The sequence below is a fragment of the Xyrauchen texanus genome, chromosome 30 (genome assembly GCF_025860055.1).
Source record: "Xyrauchen texanus isolate HMW12.3.18 chromosome 30, RBS_HiC_50CHRs, whole genome shotgun sequence".
Classification (NCBI taxonomy): Eukaryota; Metazoa; Chordata; class Actinopteri; order Cypriniformes; family Catostomidae; genus Xyrauchen; species Xyrauchen texanus.
Genome location: NC_068305.1, coordinates 13,266,739 through 13,289,746, shown reverse-complemented (window position 1 = coordinate 13,289,746; position 23,008 = coordinate 13,266,739). Strand labels below are relative to the sequence as shown.

The 23,008-nt window shown below is 37.1% G+C and overlaps 1 protein-coding gene across 1 annotated transcript; it reads left to right on the top strand.

Annotated features, from left to right (window-relative positions):
- The first annotated feature begins 703 nt into the window (after nucleotides 1–703).
- LOC127623664 (cell cycle control protein 50A-like) lies at nucleotides 704–6,986 on the top strand. The gene is made up of 6 exons (XM_052098077.1): nucleotides 704–730; nucleotides 910–1,029; nucleotides 4,403–4,510; nucleotides 4,908–4,995; nucleotides 5,082–5,228; nucleotides 6,760–6,986. The coding sequence occupies exons 1-6, from the start codon at nucleotides 704–706 to the stop codon at nucleotides 6,984–6,986; spliced, it is 717 nt and encodes a 238-aa protein (XP_051954037.1).
- The last annotated feature ends 16,022 nt before the right edge of the window (nucleotides 6,987–23,008 follow it).

The following is a 23,008-nucleotide window of genomic DNA, read 5'->3' as shown; positions in this document are numbered from 1 at the left end:
GCCTGTTGTATTTATTTGCCATTTATTTGCCAAATATTTGCCATTTACATTAACATAAAACAAATGTAAGAAAATAAATAAATAAACATTAATACATTATGTATAATAATTAATGTATACTTTATATATAAAAACATTAAAATCAACAATAAAAATGCAATATAAATGTATGATAATTAACATTAATATTACATTTCATTAAAGTTAAAGTTAATAAATAAAGTACAATAATGTATAATACACACACACACACACACACACACACACATATATATATAAACATTCAAATTAACAATAAAAACGTAAAAGAATTTATGATGTATGATAATTAACATTAATATGAACATGAATAAATTGTGTAATTAATGAATCACATATAGGCCTACAAACATTAAAATAATAATAAAAAAAGTAATGTTTTTTTTTAAAAAATCATAAAACTGTATTATTTGTGTCCTGATGAGATGGAAAATAGCAGAAAATAGTTTCAAAAAACATTAAAATTAACAATAAAAATGTAAAAATTATTAATGTTAATTGACATTACTATGAACATGAATATATTATGTAATAATTAATGTAACTCATAGGCCTACACACTTTAAAATAATAATAAAACAGTCATACTTTTAAAAAAAATTATGAAAATGTATTATTTGTGTCCTAATAAAATGTAAAATAGCGGAAAATAGTCTTAAAAACAATGTCGACCGCTTCCAGCACCCATACCGTAAGTACACGAGTAGACGCGCATCCTAAAAAATGTGCGGCTGGCTTGACCGTGTATTTTCAACGCGCGGCCCACTTGACCGCAGTCTCTCAGACTGGATATGAAAGATTAAAGTGGGTGCAATAAGCTCTCGGGTATTATGCAGCAGGGTTGAGCGTGAGTGTTTCTGTGTTTTGTAGATTGATTATACCGGCACTGACATGTCCAGCCCGTGTTTTAACTGCTCTCAAAGCTTCAGCTGGAACAGCACGACTCCGTGCAAATGTATCCTGGCATTCTCTCTCGACCAGCCCTTTGAGGTGGGTGTTTATCACCTCTTTATTTGTTATGTTGAATTCCTTTATCATTTAAGGAATGTTCTGGGTTCAGAACAATAATATATATTTGTATAATATATTTATTTGTTTAAAAAAACAAAACAAAAAAAATTATTTGGAGGGTTTAAAAGCAGAAGCTTCAGCATCATTTCAGCGCCACCATACAGAAATGCAAAAATAAACATTGTTTTCGAAATATCTTTCTGAAAACACCTCACGTCTCTCACTGGTAAAACAAACAGATAGATCTGCCTCCCAAATAAAGCCATTGGTTGAGTCAGTTGTGTCGGGTCTGGATGGGTCGCTCAAAATAATCAGTGGAATTTTCATAGCGCCACAGAGACACAGTGTTTACAGTTTTCAAGAAAATTTATAAAACTTATAGTTGTCTCTGCATATTAAGCTGTGATAGGGGATGGGACGATATGGTTATCTTACGATTTGATATACGACGAGGTTCACAATTCAGTATAATAACACTAAAATGGCAAAGTATGACACAATTTTATTTAAAAATAAATTCAGCAAAGTTCACATTATAATTTCTATAAAATTTCTTTATAATTTCTATAATTATTCTTTTAATAAGTGTAAGTTCTTTAATACACAATATAGATGCTCAAAGTTTCTAAAAGTAATTAATTAAAAGATATTATACAATTCACAAATTCATACTAAACATGGCCTGAATGTATTCAAATACACTGAACTAAGATTTTTTTTAAGAGTATAATGCCAATGCTTGAATTTTAGTGTAATAATTGTAATTATTTTTAAACCGTAAGCTAAATGCACATATTATTTGGAGTCCTCCACGTGCATTTTGTGATATTAACGTTATCGATTAATTGATCGTTCATTTCCACTATGATCGATTATGGAAATGTCTGAAAATTGAAATCCCTATTTGTCATCATTATTATAATCACATAAATCTATAAATATATTATGAAATTGTATATATATTAATGATATGAGCTGTCAATGTTTGAAATAATGTGTAAAATTTTCAAGAAATAACTGAGTTTACATTAATTTGTATAAGAAGCGCTTAAATTGTACTGTCACTTTAAGAGTTCAACAAATATCTCACAGACTCGCACAGTGTTCTGGTTCATTTATTAACGAGAGATAAGTGTATGTGATTTTTTGTAATTAAAATGATTAATAATTACTTTTACTTTTTTAACTGACTGTAAAGAACAGAAAATATATTAAAAGATGCATTATTCAATGAAAGTGGAGTGTGTGGATCTCATCGTTCATGGACACACATCACACAGAAGAAATTTTCTCTTTAATCGCAAGCACAGAAACAATGTAGCACATTTCGAAATATCAAATTTTGCCTCCATATGGTTCGTCATTTTAGTTGTTATTCATCATTTACATTATATCGTCCCAGCCCTGATCTTAACACAGAAAAAGTTAAACTCTTCAGCTTTGAAGCACATTTAATCTTTGGCCTGTTTGATATTTGAGCTTTATAGTTGTCTAAATCGTCCTTTTAGCAGCAAAGAATACTTTTCTAAGTGGATGCACTTAAGGTTGTGTTCTACCAATGTCATTCCTGTGGGTGATGTTTGATCCATGTAAACAGTGCTTTGTAGATAGTTACGTCACGTCGCTTTCTATCGTATCAAAATTAATGTGTTTGCATGGTCATGACATGTAAAATATTGCATATACATTTGAACAGATAGTTAGTCAGCGACTGATGCATATAATGTGTTAGTCTTGCAGCTACAATTTTAAAACAGAGTGTTTTAACCTTTATTACAGTGCAATGCTTTGGCCCTAGGGCTGGGCGATATGCAAGAAATATGTTCACAATATTTATTTTTTATAAAAATCTGATTATATCGTCAACACCCCTGCCCCACTGCTGAGGGTGTATGTAATGATTTTGCTTTCAAAATTAAATTAATTTATTGAAACTTAATCCAAAGATATTTCTAAATTCAAATGGCACTTCAAACAAAACAAAAAAGCAATTAAAATAATGAAGTGGTCAAAATATTTGTGTTTAACCACCTCTCATTTGCCATCACACAAGTATCCATCTACATCAGCAGTTGGAAAATGACTTGTACAAATTAAGGTCTAAAGAAAATTATAAATGAAAACAATAATAATAATAATAATAAATATATTTGAAATATACACCGATCAGTTACAGAAATACTCAAACCAGCCCATCTGGCACCAACAATCATTCCAATATCCAAATCTCTGAGATCACATTTTTCCCCATTCTGATGGTTGATGTGAACATTAATTGAATCTCCTGGACTGGTCTGCTGCCACACGATTGGCTGACTAGATAATCGCATGAATCATTTTTGGTGCCAGGTGGGCAGGTTTGAGTATTTCTGTAACTGCTGATCTTCTGGGATTTTCACACACAACAGTCTCTACAATTTACTCTGAATGGTGCCAAAAACAAAACATCCAGTGAGCGGCAGTTCTGAGGACAGAAACGCCTTGTTGATGAGAGAGGTCAGCAGAGAATGGTCAGACTGGTTCGAACTGTCAAAGTCTACAGTATCTCAGATAACCGCTCTGTACAATTGTGGTGAGAATAATAGCATCTCAGGAGGCTGTTCTGAGGTGCGGGTTGGTGCTGCTTTGGCGGCACGAGGGGGACCTACACAATATTAGGCTGAAACGCACATCGATGGCTTTCCTGTCATCTTTTCTTAAAATTATAATAAAGCTGATGTGCGTGCCTTTTATGTCTAACAGCATTTCCTGTCATCTGTCACTCCGAGGCAAACCCGCATTTGGCAGGTTGCGACTCGCCAGTGCTAATTTCAAACCCTGGGCTACTATTAATATATTTTGCTGATTTCCCAGCTCCATTGTTTTGTCATTTCCCGATATTGTCGAACATCTTCTGCCAATAATGATATCGGCATCGAGATCTTTGTCAGATCATCGATATCTGATTACATCGTCTTATCGCCCAGCCCTATTTGGCCCTTAGAGTTTTATTGTAAGTGCATTACTGTAAAAAACATTTTACAAGTAGAAATGATTTTCTCTGGTTAAACAGCTAAACGTGTACTGAAAATAAATAAATAAATAAATAAGTAGAGTAATTAGTAACAAAGATGCAGAATACATTTTGTTGAGTTATATGTGGAATTCTTACATCTGATTCTTCGTGTTTGTAAAAATCAGGAAACAATAGGCCTTACAAAACTTGAATGTCCTCACTGATAACATATGATTGCTTAAACTACAGACCAAAAACTTGAATGTTCCCATTTTTATATTTTAAAAACTGTTCTTGTGTTACTGGAATTCAAAACGATTGCAGCACGTTTTAAGACTCTTAACTTTATTTCCTCAGAGTAAGGTCTTCATGTACTATGGCTTGTCGAATTTTTATCAAAACCATCGGCGGTACGTGAAGTCCAGAGATGACAGCCAGCTTAATGGAGATGAGCGCTCACTTAAGGTATTGCAAGTTTCATTTCAAATGGTATTCACATGTCTAACTAAATATAAACTTAAAAAAAGTTCACCTGATTTTGAGTTTAGCTGTCTGATGTGTTTGACAGCAAAGAATACTCTGCCAACTCCATATGAAAGCAGGATTTGGCATCTTGGAATTAGAAACATCTCAGCACCTATCAGTCACCGACAGTCATTGTCTCTGTCAATGAATTTTACACTAAGTGAGATTGCAGCATGCCTGTCCCAATATTCAGCCTGTTCAGTCAACAGGCTGAAAATGGCTTTATTTGCTTCCTGAGTGCAGGAAGAAATTTTAATATAAAAAGCTTTATGCTTAATTGGATCCTACAGAATTGGATGTAGTTGAATGAAGCTCAAATCACATCTTAACATTTCAGGAACCAAGCAAAGAATGTGAGCCGTACCGCAGTAATGACAACAAGCCTATAGCCCCATGTGGAGCCATTGCTAACAGCATATTTAATGGTAAGACCTGTACTTGCCATCATAAGAAGACTGTTTTTTTTATGTAGTAGTTTTAATATAATTTATTTATTTTGTTTTTGCTTTAGACACACTGGACTTGTTTTACATTAATTCCAATGGAACAAAAACCCAAATTCCATTGATCAAAAAAGGAATCGCATGGTGGACAGACAAACATGTGAAGTTCAAAAACCCTGGTGGCAGTAGCCCAAATCTTACTGCCATTTTTATAGGTAAAATCTACATCTATATACTTCTATATACAGTGGCCCCAAAAGTGTTTGGACAAAATGTTTGAATTTCATTGCATTAAAGGTTCGCTCAGTAACTTTTGTGTTTGTGTCATCTTTTACTTACAGTGACACCTAGTGGTTTGGATGCAGCGTCATTCAACATCAATAGTTTTCAGTTACTGATGTCATTGCAGACATCCACTATACACTGTTAGCCATGATTAATTAAATCCTTGAGTGAAAGTGTCCAACAACACGACAGTTACTGAGATTAGGCGAGTAGTATTCAGCTGGTCATGTGATCCTAACATGTCTGCCCCCATGAGGGGGTCCCACTCCATGTAGAATAAGCCCCCCTTTTATAAGGTTACTGATAATGACTAGAGTCTTCATCTCAGTGTGAGTGAGTGCTCATGATTTTATACATACTGTATGTTTCAAAATGACTTCATTTGTATATATTTAGGAGTAAAACTATTTTAGGGTGTGTTCACACTTGTAGTTCAGTTCTCTTGGTCTGGACCAAAAATTAAAATTATACATTTAGTCCTGGTTCGGTTAGCGTTCACACCGGCATTTTTAACACCGAACCTAAAGATACAAAACAAAAGGCATAACGATAAGGTCTCAACCTGATTGGACAGCTTTAATCGCGTATATTTTGCGACGGAACTTGCCGAACATCCAAAACAGATGGACTAAATGCACTTGTTGGATTTATGTATAGATATATATATATGGTGGTATTTTTACCAACTGAGAACAAATGAAGAGCTAGTAAAATGTGTAAAGGAGTCAAAACAATGCCAGAAATTCCTCCGTTGCACACACAAACAAAGATATTCTGCAAATATGGCTGACAGTGATTCCGACGCCTGTACCGAACTGTAATGGGCAAAATAGCTCCTATGATGAGAATAACCAGGTATGCTTGAGGTCAGTATTAAAGGCAAGTTACTGTTATTGGTCTGTTTAGACATCTTTGGTCCATATATCATATATCAGTCAAACGCACCAAAGTTCATTTGGAAGTGGTCCGCTTGTTTGGTGCACACCAAGGTTTGGATGGCAGCATTCACGCTTGTTCAGATGAACCGCACTAACAGAGCAATCGCACCAGAGTTCGTTTTGATCGAACCAAACCTGCCAAGTGTGAACACATCCTTAAATTACTTAAGTGCACCTTTATATGCAAAGTATCAAACCAAGCGCTATCTCCAAACAGATGCTATGCTATGAGGTTAGACCTTTTCTCAGAGCTAACTTCATTTACTGAACAGTTTTTGGAATTACTCTTAACCAACTGGTCTTAACCAATGTCATTACTGGATGTACTAGCAGAGTAACCACAGGTGTATTTCACCACATTAACTATGGACATGTTCTAGAAAGTTTGACAACCAGAAAGTGTCCTAAATACTTTCTTAATTTTGAAAAAACTTGGTTTGAAATTGTTAAAACATTCTTGCATTATATAAGTGTTTTGTGTTTTTTGCTCATGTCTCTAACCAAAATAGTCCTCACCTTCCAGACACCGCAAAGCCAATCAACTGGCGCAAGCCTGTTTATGAACTGGACTCAGACCCAGAAAACAATGGCTTCATAAATGAGGATTTCATTGTGTGGATGCGCACGGCTGCCCTCCCCACCTTCAGAAAGCTCTACCGCATCATTCAGAAGAACAACATGACGCCAACACTGCCCAGAGGCAACTACACCCTGGAAATAACCTTCAGTATCCTTACGCTGCATACATAGGTCTATGTGAGGAGTATATCTATATGCACATATATATGTGTGTGTGTGTGTGTGTGTGTGTATATCTATATGAGCGGGTTTGGTTATAAGCAATAATTAATAATGATCAAAGATAATTATTAAAATCAATAGGACATTAATAAGAATTTATATAGCTTATTAAGCAATTAATGCTTAATTGGATTAATTGAAGCAGTCTCAATATACGATTGTTCTCTTAGGTCTGGAGAACATCGACATTCAAAAGGAAAACAATGAAGGCTTGAATCCTTGCACTGACATCCCCTGCCAGCCCTTGGCACAGGTGCATGCAGAACAATACCAAAACATTTCTCTTTAAAATACATCAAAGTTTATTGATGCAGTAATATCAATTAATAATCAGTACAATGCTGTCGATAAACTTCTGACTTCCAACTACAAACTAAACAGTGACATGATTAGATATGGTAACAAATAAGCCTATAATACATGAGAGGAGGGTAGGGGTGGGTGAGAGGAGAGAAGGAGTGCAAAAAATGGCAGGCGTGGCTCTCATGCGAGGTTTCCCGCCAGAGAATGTGGCTGCGAATGTGGGTGGAGAGACTGGTTTATGGTGTCAGCCCATTTAAAACGTGTCTTCGCTGGTATGATAACTTGGGGACAAAGCTGGGCTCTATCGCCAAGTTATCTGTTTGCCAAATGTGTGTGCGGTATGTTTGTGAGGGGTTGTGCGTGTGTGTGATTAGTACGAGAGAGACAGAGACAATAGGGCGAAGGCACTGAAGCTGGTTTAGCGATCGTGGGAGAGATGGCAACCATTAGTTTTATCACTCAGAGACGAGGTGAACGGCTCGTAATCCGTGTTTGTTGGATCTTTATTGGATAAACTCAGTGTGCTAGTCTCACCTGCGATGGGGGAAATGCATAAACAGCCCAACGTGGTTGGACGGCAACACAGCAAATCTCATTCGTGGTAACAGTGAGTTACAGTAATACCTTGATTATTATTAGCAGCAATGAGTGGACTCGGCGGCCCATAAATTGTACAAGCAATAACCTTGAAACACAAGAATAATACAATATAATCTATCTCTGCCCAGACGTAAACCTTTTACTTGTATCGCGTGAGGCCGTGGGTAGAATGTGTGTTCGTCTGTCGTTTGAATCCGACTCGGTTCCTCGAAGCTTTGGTGATGATGGGAGGCCGTTTACAAGCTGCTTAAAGGCACAGTTAACTTGGTGTATGTAAACTTCTGACCCACTGGAATTGTGATATAGTCAATTAAAAGTGAAACAATCTGTCTGTAAACAATTGTTGGAAAAATTACTTGTGTCATGCACAAATAAGATTATTTAAAATTATGACTTAAAATGTGTGCAGCCTTATGTTAAATGCTTTAAATTATATATATTTTTTTCACATCAATCTACACTCCATAATGACAAAGCAAAAAAATTATTTTTTTATAACTTTGCAAATTTATATGATTGATGTATTCAGACCCTTTGCTATGACTGGGGTGCATCCCATTTCTCTGGATCATCTTTGAGATGTTTCTACACTGTGATTTGAGTACACCTGTGGCAAATTCAATTGATTGGACATGATTTGGAAAGGCACACACACCTGTCTATATAAGGTCTCACAGCTGAATATGCATATCAGTGCAAAAATCAAGCCATGAGGTCAAAGGAACTGCCTGCAGAGCTCAGAGACAGGATTATGTCGAGGCACAGATCTGGGGTAGGCTACAAAAAAAAAAAAGATTAGGCTGCATTGAAGTTTCCCAAGAGCATAGTGGCCTCCATAATTCTTAAATGGAAGAAGTTTGGAACAATCAGGACTCTTCCTAGAGCTGGCTAAACGGCCAAACTAAGCAATCGGGGAGAAGGGCCTTGGTAAGAGAGGTGACAAAAAACCCGATGGTCAGTCTGGTTGAGCTCCAGCAATCATGCGTGGAGAAGGACAACCATCACTGCAACACTCCACCTATCTGGGTTTTATGGCAGAGTGGCCAGACGGAAGCCTCTCCTCATTGCGAGACACAAAAAAGCACCTAAAGAACTTTCAGATTCTCTGGTTTGTTGAAACGACGATTGAACTGTTTGGCCTCAATTCCAAGCATCATGTCTGTAGGAAACCAGGCACCACTCATCACCTGCGTAATACCATCCCAACGGTGAAGCATGGCTGTGGCAGCATCATGCTGTGGGGGTGTTTTTCAGCAGCAGGGACTGGGGGACTGGTCAGGGTTGAAGGAAAGCTGAATGCAGGAAAATACATTGATATCCTTAATGAAAACCTGGTCCAGAGCGCTCTGGACCTCAGACTGGGCCAAAGTTGCACCTTCCAACAGGACAATGGCCCTAAGCACACAGCCAAGACAATGCAAGAGTGGCTTAAGGACAACTCTTATAATGTCCGTGAGTGGTCCAGCCAGATCCCGGACTTGAACCTAATCGAACATCTCTGGAGAGATCTGAAAATGGCTGTACATCGACAGTCCCCATCCAACCTGACAGAGCTTGAGAGGATCTGCAGAGAAGAATCGCAGAAAATCCCCAAATCCAGGTGTGCAAAGCTTGTCGCATCATACCCAAAAAGACTTGAGGCTGTAATTGCTGCCAAAGGTGCTTCAACTAAGTACTGAGTTAAGTGTCTGAATGTGAGTTTAGGGTCTGAATGTGATCAGTTTTTTTCTTTTTAATAAATTATTTATAAATCAGTTTTTTGCTTTGTCATTATGGGGGTATAGAGTGTGGCTTGATGTGAAAAAATAAATACAATTATTGAAAGTATTATTGCATAAGGCTGCAATATAGCAAAATGTGAAAAAATTAAGGGGTCTGAATACTTTCTGAATGCACTGTATATATAAATCCCATAAACAGATTTAATGTACCTCTAAATTTCTTTTGCTAAGCAACTGGCAATTCAATTGGTTATTATTAATATGACTGTCAATCAATTAAAAATGTTCAAGGAATTAATTATATGCAGGGGTGAAAATAGGTACTGAAAATAATAATCAAGTAATAGTACTGTTACATCTGAAAAAATTTAGTTTGAGTAGAGTAAAATTACCTGCCTAAAAACTACTCAAGTAAGAGTAAAAGAGTAGCTCATTTAAAAGTACTCATGAGTATTGAGTACTGAGTTGCAAAGCTATGCCACTTTATTATAATAACTTGATGCTGCAGTTGAAAAAATGTTGCGCACATACTGTAATTTACATTCCCTTTTATGTCTGTTTGTCAGAAAGAATAAAAAAAAAAATTGGTATTTTATTGGTGTTTGTGATTGACAAATTTATTATGACGGACTTCAGAGGATGAAATGATTCCAACTCCAACCTGCATCACCTCGGTCTATTTATGGACTACGATCTTGAAATGAAATGCTTAGACTAACCCCGGATTTCCACCAACTGCGGAACGGCTGCGGATCCGCTCCGGAACGGCGGCGGAGTCAATAGGTTTCCATTAAAGTCAATGTGTGCATTTTCACTGACTGCGGAACGGCTGCGTTCCGACTCCGTCCCAGCTCCGGCGACCGCAGCCCTCCGGAGAAGATACGCAGAGTTTCTATTTTTGCCGGATGCCGGAGAGCGCCGCAGGAAGTCGAGCAGAGAAACAAAACCAAAACATTATTGTCACTCATAAGTACAATTTAAACCAAACAAATTTTGTTTTATATACTTTTTCCTTTTCCAACAAGAACAATAGTTAACTTTTTACACAACCGACTACTTTCCCAATACATTCAAAAAGGAACCCAAAATAAACATTTAGCATTTTATAAGTTGATCAATTATAAATATTGTACTTACCCATGGTAGAATCACAATAATCTCCACAAAGAAGGGAGATCAGCAGGTCAGCAAATAGATGTTTCCCCTGTACTCCTCTGGATGGAAACAAACTGTTGCTGGTTTTGTAGTTCTGTTTATAGAAACTACATCCTGTTATATCGCGCGATCATACGTAAATTCGGGAGATATCGTGTGTCCTCGTGACTTCAGCTGTCAGTCATGGCCGCAGCCATTCCGCAACAAATCCGTATCTGGTAGGTATTGAAGGACGGCAGACCACGGATCCGACACGCAGCGGAGCCGATCCGCAGCCGTTCCGCAGTTGGTGGAAATGGGGGGTAACTATTGCCAACAAAAGCCTTCATCAGCCAATTAACAAGGACAATTGCATCTATGTGAACTTCTGCAATTAATCAAGATGGACTTCAAAGACTTTGGTCATTAATCTTACAGTTCAAACACAATCAATGTTTAATCACTGACCCTTAACACTTAGTTTTATAATTTTAAACCATGATTTTAACTATACATAATTAATATTTACATTACATTCATAATGTTAGCCAGAGGGGAACTGGCCCCCACAGTGAGTCTGGTTTCTCCCAAGGTTATTTTTCTCCATTAATCTACATTTTATGGAGTTTTGTGTTCCTTGCCACAGTTGCCTACAGCTTGCTCACTGGGGTTATTAATACAATTATCATTTAATTATTTTTAAACACTATTAAAAATCATATTTTATCTAAATTACACAATTATGATTAATCGACTTTATAGACATTACAGTTTTATTGTCTGTTAATGCTTGTATTCTGTAAAGCTGCTTTGAAACGATGCGTGTTGTGAAAGGCGCTATACAAATAAAATTGACTTGACTTAAAATACATCACTTATCTATGATACTGTAAACACTACATGAATCTGATGGAATAAATAAAAAGGTGACATGATTACAGAAATTAAAAGATGAAAAAGTTATTTACAATATCATACATTTACCATTAAATGTACCTTAATGCTGACTGAGAGAGTTATTGTTTTGCATAAAACATCCATCCATCCATCCAACTTCAACCGCTTATCCGAAGTCGGGTTTTAAAACATGTTAAAAATAATTCAAGGAATGCAAAAATGTTTTTTATGAAAACCCACAAAAAAAGCAGGGTCACTTGGTGCATCATGTCCTGCACAATAGAGGGCTTAGAGCTGTTGTTTGGTACAGGGGCCACATTGGGCTTTAAAAGGAATAATTCACACAAAAATGAAAATTCTCTTATTATTTACTCACCCTCATACCATCTCGGATGTGTATGACTTTTTCTTCAGCAGAGAACAAATTACGATTTTTAGAAGAATATTTCAGCTCTTTTGGTTCATACAATGCAAGTGAATTGGTGCCAACATTTTGAAGCTCCAAAAATCACATAAATCAGCATAAAAGTAGTCTGATCCATGTGACTCCAGTAGTTTAATCCATGTCTTCAGAAGGAGATATGCTGGGTTGGGTGAGAAACAGATCAATATTTAAGTCGATTTGTCCCTCCCTCCCTGTTCAGTCAATCTCCACTTTAACTTTCACTTTATTCTTTTGTTTTTGGTGATTCACATTCTTCATGCATATCGCCACCTACTGGGCAGAGAGAAGAATGTCTAATAAAAATAGAGACATGGATTAAACCACTGGAGTCTTATGGATTACTTTTATAATTAATTTATGTGCATTGAGGAGTGTCAAACTGTTGGCATCCATTCACTTGTATTTTATGGGCCTACAGAGCTGAAATATTCTTCTAAAAATCTTAATTTGTGTTCTGAAGAAAGAAAGTCATGGACTGATGGCATGAGGGTGAGTAAATAAGATACTTTTCATTTTTGAGTTAATTATTTCTTTAAGTAGCTCATAGGGGGCCACACTGTCCACCTTTTGAGTTACAATGTTCCACATTGATTTAGTTCTTGTATCTTTTAAGCCCATCGATAGTTGTGTTCTCATTCTAATGCACGATGCACACTCTTCTGAAGTTTGTGACTGGTGGAATGTTCTGCTGAAGTATTGCTCTGCAAATGTTGATACTTTTCTATCTTTATAAAGGCTAATCATAATTATAAATTATTTTATCATCCCTACTTTCCTAGTAATTTGTTAGACAATCTCTATATCAGGGGTCGGTATTATTAAAAAAACTAAAAATATTATTATTAAAAATGTCACTGTTTTATTGAGCCAAAAGTAGTGAGTGATTTTCTTGTTTTCTTCTTATTGTTGTTTGATTAATAGACTTTTTATGACATAGCCTACTAGACAGTCCTCAATTCGGTTACATGTACACTTCAAGCCTGACATTTTGATGCAAATATGTTTTTTATTAGACCAAACTGACTGCGTTTACATGAATTTCTCATCAAGGAGGGCATTTGCGGAATTATGACGTGTATTTGATCGTTTAAGTGTGAACCCACATTAGCGCTCAAACATTAGCCACCTGTCAATCAAACAATAGCAGCGAAAGACGTCAGGAAATAAAAAGTCATTTATATTATCTTTTATATTTGATCTAGATCAACCAGTGGTTGTCTTGCTATCGCGATCGATGTAATGAACACCCTTGCTCTAGATTGAAAACATAGGCTAAATATAGAAAATTACTCAGAAGTTTATCATACATATCGCGGACTTCTCTCTTTTTTTAAGAAATATATCGAGATCATTTTATTGCCCGGCCCTATGAATGACAAACAGTGTCTATAATATCCTAAATTTATTTCAATTTCTGTTGAAATGCGCCCTTGCACTCTCTCACTCTCTTTTGCTGTTGTGTTACCCACACATACACACACTGACATACATACATAAGCTCACATATAGAGACTCGAATGTCGACCAACGGAGCCCTAATGTAGACGCTCCCCCACATACAACAGTTTCTATATTATCTGAAATAAATGTTTTAACTTTTAACCCCCCTCCCAAACACAGGGGAACACGTACGCAAACAACTAGCTTGCGAGAAACAAACACAGCCTTCATGTCAGCACACCCCTGCGACTCAGTGGGGTTGTAAACAGTTGTTAAGCCATATACGAGAATGGCAACACGACCATGCTGCTGCTGAGGAATACACTTAAACTTACATTGAGGTGGTGGTACTGCTGGTGAAAGCCGCTGCAAACGGAGGTAATCTCACACGATCTGTCTCGGTTTCTCTCTTTCACTTGCGCATTCGCTCACAAACACACACACAATGCCTTGTTTCTCCAGTAAGTGCTTAGCAGCAGTGCATGGCTACATTGCTACATTTTCAAACTTGCAACGAAGGCTTGTGCTTTATCAAAACTAGTCGCTGAATTTGTGGTGGAAGTAGTTCCACTCACGAGCGTATTAGGGACAAAAACCAGAAAATGTCATGCGATAAAACTCTGAACAATTTCTTAAGGTATGGTAACTATGGAATTAGCTAAATAATTTACTCCGGCCCATTCAATTGTAACTCCGCTGCATGCCGTGGCTGCATTACCACTTAAATGTTGTTTCTTGTCCTTTTTAATCAAGTGTTATTATTTAAGCATGTCTGTTGTGCCTCTAACAAATAAGCACTCTATAATGTGACAAGCCATCAACTGTTCTCAATTTTTAGGAAATGTCCATCTTGTTGGATGAATAAAATGGCTAAATCCTAAAACTCTCTGAGAAATGTTCTATTACTGCTTGCCAAATCCTAGTCTTGAACAGCAGAGAATGATGCTAAATGAGGAAGACATTAAGCTGATTTTGGCCAGAGTTTCTTCTTTTTATCACTTAGATGATGACGCGTCTAAACGTGTCTAAACCGTGAAAATAGTAAACTAACTGCAGTGTCCTACTGAATTGACAGGATAACTTAAAGGGATAGTTCACCCCAAAATGAAAATTCTCTCATCATTTACTCACCCTCATGCCATCCCAGATCTGTATGACTATTTTCTTCAGCAGAACACAAATTAAGATATTTAGAAGAATATCTCAGCTCTGAAGGTCCATACAATACAAGTGAATGATGACCATCATTTTAAGGACCAAAAAGTACAGTCATAGTAAAAGTAAACTATTCGACTCCATTGATTAGTGTGTTTTTAAAGTAATACAATCACTTTGGGTGAGAAACGGATCAATAAGTCATTTTCACTATAATTGTTTACTTCCAGTTGCTCTCCAATGATGTTCGGGACAGAGTACATGCAGCCTCTCGCGTGGCGCAAGCGCATTGGCATGTTAATGAGAACTGACGCGATACAACCAGAAGTGGGGCTTGATTTGTTAACAAGAGAATGCTGTTTACAAGCTTTGTTGGTTTTGCTTTGATTTGAATATGTCAGCGAGCTTACTGTACATCACGCGATAGGCTGTGAATACTTTTATCACTCTAAAATCATGTTAACACATTGTTTATGTCTTGTGGCTATCCTTTAAAACAGTGAGCATTTTATAATTTACAGATTGACCCCATTCACTTCCATTGTGAACTTCCAACTAGTAAAAAGAATGTGCAATACAGGCATCTATAAAATTGTATTCAATTCATGCCTGTTTTTTTTTTTTTTCTTGGCTTATATTAAGGGAACTCTCTAATTGATATCTTCATCATTACACCAAAACCCACATCTGTTCACTCCTGCAGTTGGGGCTTTTCGCTGCATGAAAGACCAGCTGCTAGAATAGGCCCAAAGGAAAAGTGCTGGATTAATTACCCTTCTCCCAACCCAAGTGCATTCTTTTACTCCCTCTCGCACCATCAGGCCATCTCTGAAACCACTAGCTGACCCAAGACTCATCAGCACCAACCGAGATGTTCTGAGGCTTTAATGAAATAAAGATGAGGATGTGCATGTGAAATTTACAATAAACTGTGCAGTATGAAGCATACTTCACACTGTTTATGATTAATTAATCACAAATGATCATGTCATGTCTCTGAGCTGATTTGACATGCCATTCCAAACACCTTGGAACTGAAGATTCATCTCTTTTGGGATCAACTCCCAGTCCCAGCACTACCAATTTGCATTCATCACCATTATATTTTAAACAGTTATAAAGTATAAGTATAAAGTTATAGTTCTGACCTCATATAAAGAAGTGAAGTCAAAGAAATGTGACCATATGTCTCAAACAGAGATGTTTCTTACATATATTTATATTAACCATTCAACTCCTTTATGGAAAACCTTTTTGTTTTGTCATACATAAAAATATTCTTGATACAAAGCACATGAATACTGACTGCACATAATGTGGTGTGATTATGTTTGCACTCTTAACATTGATGAAGCGGGGTTAGCACAAAATGTATATTCAAAGATAAACATAATATTTTCTATTATAATGTGTAAAGGGTTGTTTATGAATTCCAAACATATTGTGAGAGGGTTGAAATAATGTGGTGCTTTAGGATAACACTTCGGGTAAGTAACATTAAATTACAATTGGTACTTTGCAATGTAACCACATATTTAAAATCAGGATAATAGTTTAAGATTTGTCAATAATAATACAAAAAACATGTAGTTCACCATCAATCTGAATATTGGGAGGGACACAACCCCCTTTGGTAGTGCCCTAATGTTTATAGTAGTGAGCCTTCAGCCCTGGTTCTTTGGTCCTTGGGTGGAAAAGTTAAGCAGGACCCTTTCCATCCATCCATCCATCCATCCAATCAAACAACCACCCACCCACCATCCAACCAAACAACAAATCATGAATGAATCACAAAAGATCATGTCAGCCTCTGAGCGGAATTGGCCATTCCCAATGCCCTGGAACACACAGACCCAACCCTACCAATTTACATTTATCACCACTACATTTTAAACAGTTATAACCAACCAACAATTCGACCAACAAATCAATCAGCCCAGAAAATATCAGGGCACAAATGCCACCATTTCCAGAGAACAGCCCTCTAGTATTATTGAAAATCTTTTGAAGGTATCAAGATTTTTCATTCAGTGAGTAAAATTATCCACTTTGGGAATGAGGACAACTCAGGCATAGGTATTTATCCCTCTGTAGCCCATTACAGAGCTGCTGTCTAACCTGTCTAACCTCCCTTTAATTAGACATCTTTATGTATTTCTGTTCACCCACAGTCATTTCTTACGAGGACATTTTTTAGGTTACAAACTAGTAATTACAAGGACATTAAGCTATAAATGTGGTTCATGAGGACATTTCTAGAGTCCCCATATTCAAATTGCTTAAAAAACATACTGAACGATGTTTTTTGGAAATGTAAAATGCATAATGTTTTTGTGAGGGGTAGGGGTAGGGGATAGAATCAGTAGTTTGTTCAGTATAAAAATACTTATGTCTATGGAGAGTCCTCATAAGGATAGCCGAACCAACGTGTGTGTGTGTGTGTGTTTACATGTTTATACTACATTGGTCCCCACAAGGATAGAAAAACCTGAGATCACCTACCTTGTGGGACCCAGCCAGCGGTCCCCACAAGGAAAATGGCCTATTAAAAATACTAAAATATGTTTGTTTTTTAAATGCCAAAAGGTTTCTGTTAGGGGATAGAAATTATCATTAGATCTCTATAAAATCCATAAATTGCATGGAAGTCTATGGAGAGTCCACACGATAATATAAAAACAAGTGTGTGTGTGTGTGTGTGTGTGTGTGTGTGTGTGTGTGTGTGTGTGTGTGTGTGTGTGTGTGTGTGTGTGTGTGAGAGAGCGTGAATTTATCACTTTGTGGGGACCAAATGTCCCCATAAGGATAGTAAAACCCGAAATCTTTTGACGTGGGGAAATTTGTCGGTCCCATGAGGAAAACAGCTTATAAATCATACTAAATTATGTTTTTTGAAAATGTAAAAATGCAGAAAGCTTTCTGTGAGGGTTAGGATTAGGTTTAGGGTTAGGGGATAGAATATAAAGTTTGTACAGTATAAAAACCATTATGTCTATGGAAAGTCCCCATAAAACATGGAAACACTACGTGTGTGTGTGTGTGTGTGTGTGTGTGTGTGTGTGTGTGTGTGTGTGTGTGTGTGTGTGTGTGTGTGTGTGTGTGAGCGTGTATTTATCACTTTGTGGGGACCAAATGTCCCCATAAGGATAGTAAAACCCGAAATGTTTGACCTTGTGGGGACATTTTGTCGGTCCCCATGAGGAAAACAGCTTATAAATCATACTAAATTATGTTTTTTGAAAATGTAAAAATGCAGAAAGTTTTCTGTGAGGTTTAGGTTTAGGGGTAGGGTTAGGGTTAGGGGATAGAATATAAAGTTTGTACAGTATAAAAGTCATTATGTCTATGGAAAGTCCCCATAAAACATGGAAACACAACATGTGTGTGTGTGTGTGTGTGTGTGTGTGTGTGTGTGTGTGTGTGTGTGTGTGTGTGTGTGTGTGTTTAAATTGAGACAAGTGAATTGGCATCACGAGCATGCAAGTTTGAAAAGGCTCAGATGCTCATTTAAGTGTGAATATTGTATATATACTATTCTATTTTTATTGTGTATGTGTGTTTTATATTGTGTGTATTGTTTACTGTACATGTCGTGTAATTAAGTGTATATTAGATATGTAAATTGTGTTGTGTAAATCTGATGTTTATTGTAAATTTTTATTTGTCTCACCACTGTCATGACTGCTATGTTGCTCGGAACTGCACCCAAGAATTTCACCCACTGTTGCACTTGTGCATATTAATGAGTGACAATAAAGGGATTTGATTTTGATTGATTTGCATGTAGTGCATGCAGTATATGATGTTGCTAGTGACATGCAGTGAATGTTGAGTGGCCCAGTCTAAACGATTCCTAAAGGCAGCGGGAAACACACTGCTGGGAAACACTACTCACTTGATGGATTATGTTGCTTCTTTTGTCTTGTAATTAGATGTAATTGCCAAGAGGTGTTGTCAGCTATTAGTTGCTCATCCACATGACTACAATCAGTGTTGCTCACAGCACCTCTGAGAGATTGCAAGAGGGCTTGCCCCATCAGGGGGTTATCCCCTGTTACAGTGAGTTAACTCATATGTGTTGGTGCACATATGTGTATGTGTGTCTAAACTGTAAGTCTGTTGTCCCAGTGAAACGTGTATGACAGTCATGACTAATGTAGAATCATGACATTTTTGTACAGGGCTATATAAGTAGAAATCTTTATTTTCTTTAAATCTTTTGAACTCAATAACATTTAAATGTATGTTACATAAAAGAACAAGATAAGACCTGAAAACCTCTTCGTCGCAATTGAGCGCCACCCTGTTGTAATGATTTTATATTGCGAATGGTGATAGAGGAAAATGTCTTTCTCCTAGTACTTGCTGACATCTAATGGAATTAAATAAAACTTTTTTTGCAGGGCCATAGAGCAAACAGAGTCTGAATTACAGGCCTTCAAAGACAACAAAAAAGGTATGTTCAGCATAACATTGTAAACATCTACAATAGTATCTGGGAAATATTTGAGTCTTCTTTTGACATCTTTAAAATTAGACCAATATTTTACAATTATTCCACTGTATATGTGTAAGGTGAGCTTTAAAAAGACCATTAACCAAAAAGAAGATTAATACATTAACACATTGTCATTTAAATATGATCAGATATAATACACTTTTAGCAGTTAGCCTCACATTGTCCATCCTCTAAAAACACCCTCAAGAAAATAAAATCCATATTTCCCTGTCCACTGAATCAAATGTTCTCCCAACAGCTCTCTGTTTTACTAATGATGAGAATACAGATTGTGACTGGTGTGAATCGTCTGCTCTGGTAATGAGAGAGGCAACAGAATAGATCTTATTCAAGCCAGCCCCATGTTTGATTTTTAAGGGAAATGACAAAGAGGCTGTGAGGGATAGACTTACCATACCTTCCATGGCACGAACGGTATAAAGCTCCTAGATCATCTGATTTTCCACAACTCATGTTGTCTGGAGTTTTTTGTATACTGAATGCTCTTGGACAGATATTTTATCAATGTTTTGTCTGTGGAACGATCCAAAAACATTTTAAATTGCAGTACAGCTCATTGAAGAGATGGAGAGTCTATCACTCACAGCCTTGTTGTCATTCCCATTAAAAATGGAACAAAGATGGCGCCATCTTGAATAAGGTCTACTAGAGCCACAATTTCTGTGTATAAACAGATCATCTGATACACCCTCATGTCTGATGTTAACTCTCTTATGAATACTTCCTCTTTCAATTGGATTGCTGTTACAGGAATTCATATTGTGTGCCATTTACAGTGCCTCAATATTTTGTCTCATTTTCTGATTCAACCTGATATGAGTACCTGGATAAACAAGCTATGGAAGGATGTCTTGTGAGTAAATAATAACATAATTAAACATTTTGGGTGGACTATTCCTTAAAATCTTAATAGATGTTTAGAAATGCGGATGTTCAAAAGATTTGTACAAATTTCTGAAGAAAATACTGCAATATTTACTGTAAAAGCCAATTCTCCACTTTAAATCTTAAAAACGTCTTCAAAATATATCCAAATGGCCCTTTAAGCTGATTGTTATGGCTAAAAGTTTGTGATGATTTCAATCATGTTGTCACGATTCCCTGTTGTCTGCCCTGTGTTTCTCACTTGTCATCTGTCCCGGACTACACTTCCCATAATTCCCTGCCCTCATCACTGCCAGCTTCATTGTTTTCACCTGTGTGTCATTATTCTTGTGTATTTAAACCCCATTGTTTTATCGTTCGGTGTCAGTTGTTGAATGTAGTTATGTGCTTTGTCTTCCGTGTTCTGCCTGGTCTTCCGTGTTCTGCCTGGTCTTCCGTGTTCTGCCTGGTCTTCCGTGTTCTGCCTGGTCTTCCGTGTTCTGCCTGGTCTTCCGTGTTCTGCCTGTAACCTTCGTGGATGTTTCCACCTGTTTATGTTTTGTTTCCCATCGTGGATGTTTCATTTTGTTCTGTAACGAGGGCAGAGGTGGAGTGAGGATCTACATGCAGTTTTTAATGGAAAAACAAAAGATGAACCAAATAAACAAAAACACAGGGGACAAATAAAACATCCACGATGACTGGCATGTCTTAAGGTCAATATTAGGCCAAAAATGACACAAGAAACTGCTTTCACTTGAAACTCGTCAGTCAATCATTGTTTTAAGGAATGAAGGTTATACAATGCTTGAAATTACCAAAAAACTGAAGATTTCATACAAAGGTGTCATACATTGTGTCAAGCTTAAGGTACCACCTTCGTGTTTTTGCACGTCAGCTGGGGGCAGTCAGCACAGCCTTATCTATACAGGCAACAAACCACACTCACCGAGAGCATGCGGCACAAAATGGGTAAGCAGCCGTTCACTCTGGACATGCTCTTGCATTCAAAAACTGCTTGACTGAGCGTAAAGGCATCCTGTAGACATTATTCACAGTAGTGCCAATGTTTTAATGGGAATGACAACGAGGCTGTGAGGGATAGACTAACGATCTCTTCAAGGGCACTAATGGTATAAAGCTGTGAAAAGCTTGATCACATTTGATTTTCCACAACTCATGTTGTCTGGAGTTGTTTTGTCTACTGAATGTTCTCAAAGATATTTTGTCAATGTTTTGTCTGAGGAAAGATAAAATATTCAGTTCAATTTATTTACATTAAGCACAAACAAAAAAACATCACACTGTGCTGTACAAATACAATGAAAAGACATCACAAAATATCACGCATGTCAAAACTATGCAGTACAACCACAATACAAGAAAAAGGCATCACAAGCACATATTTAAGGTCACACCGCCCCAAAACAGACTCTTAGATTGTTTATATGACTGATCGCAAATGATCGTTTTTTAGCTTTGATTTAAAAACTCTTTAAACTACAGTACAGCCCATTGAAGGGACTATACGTCTGTCACACTTGCCTCGTTGCCATTCCTATTGAAAATCAAAGATGGCGCTGCTGTGAATATGGTCTATGCTATAGAATGTTGGGGTCTCAAGACGCATTTAAATATATATATATATATATATATATATATATATATATATATATATATATATATATATATATATATATATTTTTTTTTTTTTTTTTATTTTTTTTTTTAACTCATTGTCTTAAAAATTTGTCACACTTGGTAGGGTACAACACTACCTAAAGGCGCCCCTCAAGGAAATTTATCTTTTTCCTGGATTTACTATGTGTTTGACTAACATTTTTGTTTTATTCTATAAAGTACTGACAACATTTCTCCCAATTCCAAATAGGAATATTGTCATTTAGAGCATTTATTTACAGAAAATGTCAACTGGTCAAAATAACAAAAAATGTGCAGTGTTTTCATAATGCAAAGAAAACAAGTTTGTGGCAGGGCGGAGGGCGGGGCCGGGTCGTGATACTACACACCGGTCCCGTATTAGGCTAATTATGCCTCTGTGAGGTTTAAAGGCTGACTGCAGAGGGCCGTGCGGGAGAGAGAGATCGTTAGCGGACATGTCCGTCATGCGTGTTTGTGTTGTCTTTTAAGTTTTCCATTAAACTACGATTTATATCGTCAAGCCGGTTCTCGCCTCCTCCTTTCCCATCCTTTAACTGTTTTACAAAGTTCATATTTATTTTTTAATAACATAATACTAATGTTTGAACTTGGGAGAGATCGGAAATTAATATTTGGTGGAATAACCCTGATTTTCAATCACCGCTTTCATGCGTCTTGGCATGCTCTCTACCAATCTTTCACATTGTCGGGTGACTTTATGCCACTCCTGGTGCAAAAATTCAAGCAGCTCAGCTTTGTTTGATGGCTTGAGACATCCATCTTCCCCTTGATCACATTCCAGATGTTTTCAATGGGGTTCAGGTCTGGAGATTGGGCTGGCCATGACAGGGTCTTGATCAGGTGGTCCTCCATCCACACCCTGATTGACCTGTGTGGCATGGAGCATTGTCCTGCTGGAAAAAACAATCCTCAGAGTTGGCGAACATTGCCAGAGCAGAAGGAAGCAAGTTTTCTTCCAGGATAACCTTATATGTGGCTTGATTCACGCATCCTTCACAACGACGAATCTGTGAAATTTGGTGGAGGATCTGTGATGATGTCTTGCTAATTTTTCAGCAACTTGTTTTACAGATTACAGAAACAAAACTTTTGTTTTAGGTTCGAATTAATCCTACGGACGGAATCAGCTGGCAACCGGACACACGGGGCGTTTTCCAAACTGCATTTTTGCGCCCTAGAAGGACACTGTGGGAAGGGGACACCACTCATA

Coding starts and splice junctions, on each gene's coding strand:
- LOC127623664 (XM_052098077.1), top strand. CDS start 704: ATGTCGACCGCTTCCAGCACCCATACC. Junction 731..909: donor CCGCTTCCAGCACCCATACC/GTAAGTACACGA, acceptor TGTGTTTTGTAG/ATTGATTATACCGGCACTGA. Junction 1,030..4,402: donor CTCTCGACCAGCCCTTTGAG/GTGGGTGTTTAT, acceptor TTATTTCCTCAG/AGTAAGGTCTTCATGTACTA.